Source organism: Mytilus trossulus, chromosome 12 (genome assembly GCF_036588685.1).
Source record: "Mytilus trossulus isolate FHL-02 chromosome 12, PNRI_Mtr1.1.1.hap1, whole genome shotgun sequence".
NCBI classification, from domain to species: domain Eukaryota; kingdom Metazoa; phylum Mollusca; class Bivalvia; order Mytilida; family Mytilidae; genus Mytilus; species Mytilus trossulus.
Window position 1 is genome coordinate 26,556,352 of NC_086384.1, and position 10,280 is coordinate 26,566,631.

Sequence of the window (10,280 nt, forward strand, 5' to 3'; positions counted from 1 at the left end):
TTGTAAACAGGAAGTTTATAAAAATGACCACATTATAAGTGTTGACTACTGGGCTGGTGCTAAAATTAACACTGTTTGTTTAGCCAAAAGTTGTACGAATATTATACCTTTATAGAGATTATTTTTCAATTTATAGTTAACCAAACCGTTGAAAATGGCAACGGAAAATCCCAAAGTAATTTAATTTTATGATTAAATAACGTTAAGGTTATAATATAGTTCAACAAAAAGGACAAACAAAGCAATGTAACCACACCCATAACACGATCAACCCATATCAAAATTTTTAGGGAATTTCCAGACTAGATTGAACCAGAAATTGTTCCAGAAGTTTCGATGTCAGATTAGATTTGCTAGCAAGAGGAATTAAGATCGGCGAAAACAGTGACTAGAATAAAAAAGACTGGAAGAATTAAATAATGCAAAAAGATGAAGGTAAATATTAATCTATTCATTCTATCGGAAAGAAACTGTAAATACAACAAAAAACTATTTATATGACTTATTAAATGTGACTCAGTCATGTGATTCTGGTTTGTTTAAAACTTGAAAAATTACATTTTATCTTTCAGGATTCTGCTTTCTTATTAATTATATTAATTTACATTATTAACCTGAGGTCATTTACGTTTTATTGGTCCCCCCCCCCCCCCCAAATTAGATCTTTAAAACCAAGCATGATGATTTTAAAAATGGAATTGTAATACATATATATAGTAAGTTAAATTTAGATCTTGGATTTCCACAATATTATTAATAGACATTATACTCAATCTGTTTAGTTATTTGCTCTGATATAATACAGAAATGAATTTTTAAACGACAAGTAAGTTGGACTACATTAGGATCGAACTTTGAAAGCATAGATTCGTACGTAGCATCCAAAGCGATTTTTCTTAATATATACCTATGATAGAATATTTTCCCGCATTTTGACTATAATTATTGGCGGATCCGCTGACTGACCTAAGGAGGATGGGGGCTCCAGTCATGCTTCAGTGATTCACTATATAAGCAACCATATTTTCCCCACAGAATGGGTCTCGAGTACCTGGATCCGCCTATGAGTTGTTTACAACAAATGGAAGTTTTTAACGACCTTGACTGGCTATACAGCCCTTGCACCGTCGGTAATGAGTTGTTAAGGTTAATTTTGCTATCTTTTCTACCACTTTTTCAAAAGAACAGGGATATTATGAATAAAAAAAAACTTAAAAATCGACAGCAAAACTATTTGGTTTGGAAGATTGAAATCAACTTGTAGATATTAATTGAGCGACCCAATCGATTGATATTATTTAACTACTAGTAATATTAAAAACTCTAAGAATGTATAAATTTATTAAAGCAAATCAGTTTCTAATATACATCCCGCTTTTATACGTTAGTTTTATATGATAAACATCGTCATTTTATTCCATCTAATGTTTTAAAAGTTGTATCGTTCCTTCTATCCCAGTCTATAACGTTAATGTAATGTATTACGGAATTTCGAAAGTATTACCGGATTTCTCTCGTGTTTACATGAAGTGACAATTTTTTTACTAGATTTTAAAACATTCATCAAAGATACCAGGCTTATAATTTAGAACTATAGACGTGTGTTTCGTCAATTTAAAACCATAAGTTATGCATCTATAAAAGTAATCAAAAGTCCAAACCAATGACGACGAAGAAGAGCACTGAAAACAAAACAAAAAACCATATAGATGTGTCAAAATTTTTAAACAAATAGTGTCTGGTCAAATACATTATATAGTAAAATCACAAAAATACTAAACTCCGAGGAAATTCAAGACGGAACGTACCTAAACAAATAACAAAGTCATAAGCTCAAACACATCAAACGAATGGATAACAACTGTAAAATTTATGACCGTTGCCTAAAAAAAAAGAATTCATGGTATACCAATTGTGATTTGTTGTTTTCACTGTTTCGATGTCTGTCTCTTTCAGAATCAGAATATGTTTCGCATGTTCCTCCTCTTGTTTATAATACCAGTGTCAGGCCTGGCAATGAACACGGATAAACAATGTCCAATGAATTACATTCTGCGGTCATCCTGGAAGAACAAAACTGAACAAGATCATTATTGCTGTAGGAAGTTAGAGAAAAACTGTACAGCAGGTATTTTCGTAAATTTCATTTAGGGTTTTTTTACTATATCACATGCTGTCAGAGGACATTTGTTTTGTTTCTACACAATTGTTTCAACAGTCGTCAATTGTTTTGCTTCATCATTCTTTTCTATAGTTATAGTATCCATGTTGCTAAATTTTAAATCATTTCCAAATTCTATCTTTCAACGATCTCATAAAACTATGATAATTGTTGTTATTAGTAGCAAATGATAAACTATACCACCATTGGTTATTTCAAACGACTATGTTTCTGCTTGTTGCTTTTTCAAGTATATTCTGGAACAAGAAATAAGACGATTTAGATAGTTTTAATAAGTTTCTTCTGTACTTTGTTTTTGTAACTTTGGATTGTCGTGAATAATAACAACGATTTTTTTTTCAACTTTGATAATATGTCTTTTGAAATTAAGGTAACTACGTGGAAACATGCACCAGTGATTTTGATGAAGATAAATGTATGAAGTGTAAAGGCTATACATGGTTAGCGGATGAAACCAATTCTGATAATGTTCACCCTTGCACTAAGTACGGTTCCTGTCCGATCGGTAAGTATATACACACTGTCATTTATCATGATGAGAAAGTTAAGCCCACTATTTTTGTGTCTTTCTTGTTTCCTTCTGTAAGAACGATAATACTAGAGAAATGCACATGTCAACCATAATTTCGAAACTTTATAACCAATAATTTGACATTGAAAAATTAAATTTCAAAAAAACATATTCATTCTCATTTGGTATATTCATGTAAGTCTCTCCAATTAATACAGATTTGATTAAGCTAATATTGACCATGCATATTCAGGAACGTCTTTTGACATGGAATAATTGAATTTAAAAGGGTTGTTACAGACATGTGTGCGAATTTGCAAGAAATCTTTTAGATAATTGTGACTTGAGTATTGAACAGCGATATACTACTGTTTCCTTAATTGTCAACCTCCTTAAAGGCTTTTGAACTACAACTTGTAAAAAAAATATTTGAGGAAACATCTAAGATGCTCCAGATTATACCAGTACATGAACCCTGTTTAGTAAGAAGTTAAATACGACAATTGCTGATAGTTTAACTATTTTTTTCTATTTTAACAAATGAACTATAAGCCAATGAGAAAACATTTGATTTGTTCTTTCAAAACAAGTAATGCACAATTCAAATTTTAGCATTGTAAAGCCATAATTCGATCATGACAATAAAACCATTTCCTTGCCTTTTTCATTTTCTTTACCTTAATATTGAGTCTATTCATTTGATACCACTTAACTTTTGCAGAGTCTAAGAGAGTTGACTATTTGCCAAGATCTGGTTGTAGAATTCCATGCATATGTGACACAGGAAGAAACTATTTCGGATACAATGGCTGTAATTGTCAATTGTTTGTAGGAAAATGTCCAATAGGAACTAGATTGACACTTAACGGTTCATGTATAGATGAAAGGTTAGAAAACTTTGTAATATTATTTTTTTCATTTTTTTAGTTGCTTGGTGTTTAACTAATGCACACTTTTTGAACTATGATAAAACCTCAAATTTGTTAATAAAATATATATATATTTCTATAATTCTATGGAAATTTATCCCTTTCCGAACCCATTGTATAAAAAAATTAATCAACGTGTGGTTGCCGGTGATCTCAGAAGATCATTGGAAGGTTTTTAAGGGTCATGACCTTTTTAGCTTACAAGAATGAATCAAATATGCTATAACAGGTGTAAACGAAATTGACAACTTCGTGCAATGTGAAAGGCACTCGAAGGGGATTTTCAGTTAACAAAAAAAGAAAATTGTTTGTCTTTCAAGGATTGCAGAGCAAATCAACAATTTAAAACCACTTCAAGACGCAGTTGTGATACCATTTTCAAGACAAACAAACGATACAGGTAATTTCAAACATTTTTTTCTAGATCTTCATAGTTAAATAATTTAAATATGTCATAGGCGTACCATTAATAAAGTAATAGATACCTGCAGAAAAAATGCAAAAATCTGGCGTGTTAGGAAATCGGGACCATCAAAATTCACAAGGGACGAAAATCCTGGAATATCAATAACTCTAGTCCCTTTATTATTTTTAGCTTGCTCTCCTGGTTAATAATAGCACAACAAGTCACCTTTAAAAAAATGTCTACACTGCTTTCTACATTTCTCCTACAGCTGAGCAACATCCGGTTATTTTTAATACATACCATGCCGCTAAAGATTGAACAAATTGCTAATATGTTTATAAACAAACAACACTTTATCATTTTTTTCCTATAATTTCCAGGACAGAAAGCAAAAAGTCATCCTGAAGAAAATGGATGGAAAATTGGGAGGTATGCTATTATATCTATATTTCTGCTTCATATAACTAGTTAATAACATAACAATTAATATAAAATATACATGATATAATATTGAATTTTGAGAAAAAATATAAAGATAGAACTCAGAGATCTGTGTTTTTTTTTAATTAACTTAATGCTCATACATACAGTCTCATGTAATTTCGAAAAACAACTTTGAAGAATTTTTATTAAAGTTACAATGAAGTTTTCTCATTTTAATTTAGGCATCATTTATTTTAAGAAGCATATGATAACTGTAGAGAAACAATTTTGAAAACCTGAGAATTAGAGTACTTCTTTTTCATTTTATCAATTTGGAATACATTGATCTAATGCACCTACTACGATAAAGGGAAAGGTTTTATTGCTTTAATTTTTATCTTATAGATGGGTAATAACGGTGGTAGCTGTGGTTGGCTTAGTTGTAATAATCTGTGCATGCAAAAAGTTAAATGTGTTCGGGAAATGTAGAAAAGGTATTTATCTTTCATATTTCAATGATATATTTTTCCTTAAATAGTTAAATAACAAAGATACCGATCTCCAAGGAAAATACAAAATGATAATTCTCTTATTAAGTGGCAAAATCATAAGCTGTTAAAATGGAAAGATTTTCATAGTTTCGTATATTCTATTATACATCACCCGTAAATTATCAATTTACTTTGTTTCGGCTTTTGTATCTTTATATACATAGTCGGTGAAAGGATTGGTAGCAATTTATATTCAAAGTTTATAAAAAAAAAATAACGATGAAATTTTTTAACTTAATAAATTATCTTTTCCAAAAGTGTATGTTTTTTTTACTTTATCGTAGACAAAGGACAAGACATTTCCTTAGATACAAATAAAGGAAACAACAAACCCTTGCTGTCGGACTCGGCAGACTCTGGAATATCTGTTGGAGTTCAATCTTACTCATCAGAGTTACCAGACGTGAAGATAAATGTTGAGCAGGCAGAATGTCTATATACGACAAAAACTCAAGATCACAAATTCTCGTTTGAATGCGAAAGGAATGTGGCACATGTAAAACCATTTGAATATAAACTTGGTATGTTGTTTGTGTATATTGTGTAACAATAACTGAAACTGATGACTTTAGGCTTTTAAAAGAGGGACGAAAGATACCAAAAGGGACAGTCAAACTCATAAATCGTAAATAAACTAACAACGTCATGACTTAAGTAAAAAATACAAACATGACTGGGTATGTTGTTTGTTTATATTTTGTAACAATAACTGAAACTGATGATTTTAGGCTTTTAAAAGAGGGACGAAAGATACCAAAGGGACAGTCAATCTCATAAATCGAAAATAAAGTAACAACGTCATGACTTAAGTAAAAAATACAAACAGACAAACAATAGTAAACATAACACAACATAGAAAACTAAAGAATACAACAACACGAACTTATACTGCAAATGTTTTTACAAAACAATTAAAACAACTTATGTGTAGACTGATATTCTTGCGAGGTACAATTGGTAAAATAAGTATGTTAACTAAATCAAACGAACGTATGTAGCTTAAAGTTATCTAAAAGAAAGGTCCACGTAGATACATGGTGTATATTCATAGTCTAAGAAAATACTTATTTGTTCAAAACTACACTGATTATTACAAAAACAAACTCGTTAAAGGAAATCATCCAAGTACTTCACTTTTTCTTGAATCGTCAACTCGGTTGGTTGATAAACCAAAAGACATTTCATTATTCCAAAGAGCAATATGTATATGCACCCATGTTTCGAAGTTGCTTGACTCTGGTTGTCTTCAATAAATTTAATTTTTACAATGTGTTGTCCGTTGGTGTTTGTATATTGGATATTGGTGGGTTTTTTTTCTCAATGGATCTGTCAAATATTTTTAGATATTCATGTCACCCTTTAATTGAACATTGACAAATTAAATATTCATCGCTTTAAAACCTTTACATTATCATCTCAAATAGTTTAACGTTAAAGATTACTTGATATAAATCAATAGGTTTGTTATATTCCTAAATTTTGTATTCACAGAATCAGATTCAAACAAGACTCAGATCGAGATGTCTTTGTCGACAGTCACAGAAGCCGATACATCCTTGGTTCAAGAACATTTATATATAACGCCCGATCATCTTCTACAACACGAAGTGCCTTTATCATCATCAACAGAACAAGAACAGATATACATACCGTCCTCAACTCATGAAATAAATCAACAAAGACCTTTAGTAGTAGACAATATAGTACAATATCACGAAAATAATTATTCAGAACTTGTTAATGTTCAACATGACTTTGGTTCTACTCTAAGTAACTTAGATAGTAGTTGATTGTTAACAGATTAGATACTCATTATCATTTAAGAACTAAAGAAATAGTTGTACATTTATGAAAATAAAATCATATGAATAATTAAAAATATGGATCAGTTCTTGAGAAAAATATTCATAAACTATATTAAATTTGTGCGTACTGTATGAATTAAATCACTTCAATTTTATTGCATTTCATTTTGTTTTAAAACTTTTTAATCATGTCTTTATTGAAAACACTTGTATGGGTGAAATGCATGTGATTTTTTTTGTTAAAAGCACCATTACACACATGCATGCATTTAGAATATAATGAAGTTATATTCTAACAAAATTTTGGGCATATCTAAACGACGTGTTATTGGAGAAGGAGCAAACGTAAACCTTTTTTTAAATAGATTCTTGTCCTAGACTGAAATAGGAATCGGACTTTTTAGTCGGAAATGTTTCAGATAGTAGTTTGCAACAATATTATCTCAGATCCCAAAAAATATTGACAGCAATGCAATGTCATATTGTGGATAAGAAGTAATACATTTTTATGAATTTTTACAGTAGAGTAAGGCATACTCTTATTTTATATTTTTATTCATGTTGATTGTTGGTGAAGGTGTTATACATTAATTATTCATTCTGATATTTGTTGGTTATTTTGTGAATGACAATACAATTAAGAATCAATAATCAATAAAAAACCAATGGTTTAAAAAAAAAAACAATCAACAAAACTATGCATGACTTTGTTTTTTTTTCTGTTTTTAAAACTTTTTAATAACAGTAGATATTACCTAAAATGTCCAAATCAACGCTTTTTTATATAATTACTGCAAAATCGACAACTGTACAATGTGATACCATAGATATCGCTTTTGAAACCTTCAGACCAGTAGTCAGCACTTTTGTGCTGACATAAATTATCATTGATATGGTTATATTTAAAATTAACTGTTCACAAACTTTTGAATTTTTGAAATACTAAGACTTTTCTTCCTCATGCATAGATTACCTTAGCTGTATTTAGCAAAACTTTTTGGAATTTTGGTTCTCAATGCTCTTCAACTTCGTATTTTATTTGGAATTTTTAACTTTTTTATTCGAGCGTCACTGATGAGTCTTTTGTAGACGAAACGCGCGTCTGGCGTATATACAAAATTTAGTCCTGGTATCTATGATGAGTTTATCTTTAGCAGTGTCATCCATCCCGTGATTGTTAAACTCACCACATATACCCAGCGTATAAATCAATATACCAGTCCCGAGTTCATTTTATTTTATTTTTCTGAAAATTAATTATTTAGTATATGTTAATTTTTGTAAAACAACTCCGATTCAAGCCTTTTTCTTAATTTTCAACTTCGTTTGTTATTAGGATATCCAAATCTTGTTATTTCAGCCACATTGATTATTCTTTTGTTGCGGAGAATTGTGGTAGATCATTTTTTCGCAAGAAATATGTACCTTTTGTTTCTTTTCCATAGAAAAATAATTCAACAGTAGTATACCCGAATTTAAAAGTCATAAATCGATTGAGAGAAAACAAGTCTGGGTAACAAACTAAACTAAACTGTCAAGGAGACAGATTTGTAAAAACAAATTGCTTATTTGTGAACCCAGATCAACTATAAAGAAAAAAAGGAACAACAGGAACAATGAAGTGCAACAGAAACAAACGCCAAAATACAAACGAACTATTTGATAACAACTGACATAATCGTGACTTGATACAGGACATTAAAAAAAGGTGGGTTAAACCTGGTTTATTTTATTGGCTAGTCAATCCTCCTGCTTTATAACAATGTTAAAGAAATATCGCTAAAATGACAATACTACGTGACAGAAATACACATCACAAACACAAACGTGAGAACATTCATCACAGAGAAGCGCAAAGCAAATTATGTAATAGTCGACACAACATGAAAACCACAGAACAACAAAAACGTATTCCATCAACGATAGACACCATATGTTACCAAGAACAGTGAAGCGCTTACGTAACTAACATGCAATCTCGAACTTTATACAATCAACACTCGTTCAAACAATTTCATAACAATGATGGTATTGAAAGGCAGTTTTACAATTATTTGACTACAAATGACATAGGACATTATATAAACCGAAACCATAAAAGGAACATCAAAAATAAATACATGAATGTTGGAAGTACAAAATACCGAGACACGTTGTATAGCAATGCAAATTCACACTCTGTTTAACAATCAAATGCGGGAATAGGTCACGCTCGGTTCTTAGCAGATAAACAACCACAATCTTAGACTTGGTAGAATGTCATTTGTTAGTTAAGACACAGAAACATCGTATATATCAACCGATTCGTGATGGTGTCCATAAAATTAATAGAGTGTTATTTTTTTATCTTTTCTTTTTATACCTCTGTTGGAGGAGTTTATGCGTAAGGAGCACACATATGTATATGAAGTCCATAAAGTGCACTAGCATACTGTTTTAATTGAGAAATGCATGAAATAAACCCTAAACTTGTCTTTAGAACTCTGGTCATTTTTGACAAACTTTCTGTGTAGTACAAAGTCATCAAAATTACCAATGCTTATTGTTCTGTAAGTCAGACGCGCGTTTCTATTAAACAAAACAGTGACCCTCAAATCGAAATAGATCTAGTATGTTGTGCCATGTGTACTATTGTTTTCTGTTTGTCTTTTTCATTTTTAGCCATGGCGTTGTCAGTTTGTTTTAGATTTACGAGTTTGACTGTCCCTTTGGTATCTTTTGTCCCTCTTTGAATATGCAAATATAATACAAAAGTTGAAGTGCATGAATATCTGATAATTTCAGAAAGTTTTGTCAAACGGGACTTTGGCAATCCATCCATATGGATAGAAACATTTGTTGTTTCGAATATAGTATATTCTTCTTCAGGGACTAACAGTTCAACACTTCACGTACGAACAGTGGGGTAGTAAAATAAACAAAAGATCACAAGGTCATATGACGTCAATGGTTTAGACTTGTATGACAGTTCCCTACAATGTAAATTAATCATGCAGTCAGCTACTCGGTTAGCTATAAATACACGGCAACCAAATTGACTAATCTTTAAATTCAAATAACTTATAGCACGCGAATGATTTTTATGACTTTCAAACTTTTTGTCGAAATTTTGTTTGGAAAAAATATATAAAATCGAAGCATTCCAATTATTATCCCGAAAGACGTCATGATAAACGTGTAATTTCAAAAACATCTAAACAGCTATCATGAATAACTAGAATAAACTGTTAATCTTTAATCAATTAACTTTAAAATATCTGTTCAATTTAGTTTTACTCATAGTAATAGTAATCAATGTTATCTTTCTATGTATCGATAAAGTTGTTATAATGTAGAGTTGGAAATAAACTATATTTATTATTTGTCATGTTGAACATATACATTACGTAATGTCATATATATTTATAATTTACTTTAGCCAATAAAACATTTGTTATTTATATATTTTCGTGGAAATCGTTTAAAAATAGATT

General features: G+C 30.4%; 1 protein-coding gene across 1 annotated transcript; it reads left to right on the forward strand.

Annotated features, from left to right (window-relative positions):
* Positions 1-218: 218 nt before the first annotated feature.
* Positions 219-7,157, forward strand: LOC134693660 (uncharacterized). The gene is made up of 9 exons (XM_063554549.1): positions 219-435; positions 1,957-2,128; positions 2,553-2,687; positions 3,415-3,580; positions 3,943-4,022; positions 4,409-4,457; positions 4,857-4,945; positions 5,287-5,523; positions 6,494-7,157. The coding sequence occupies exons 1-9, from the start codon at positions 430-432 to the stop codon at positions 6,790-6,792; spliced, it is 1,233 nt and encodes a 410-aa protein (XP_063410619.1). The 5' UTR covers positions 219-429; the 3' UTR covers positions 6,793-7,157.
* Positions 7,158-10,280: the final 3,123 nt, after the last annotated feature.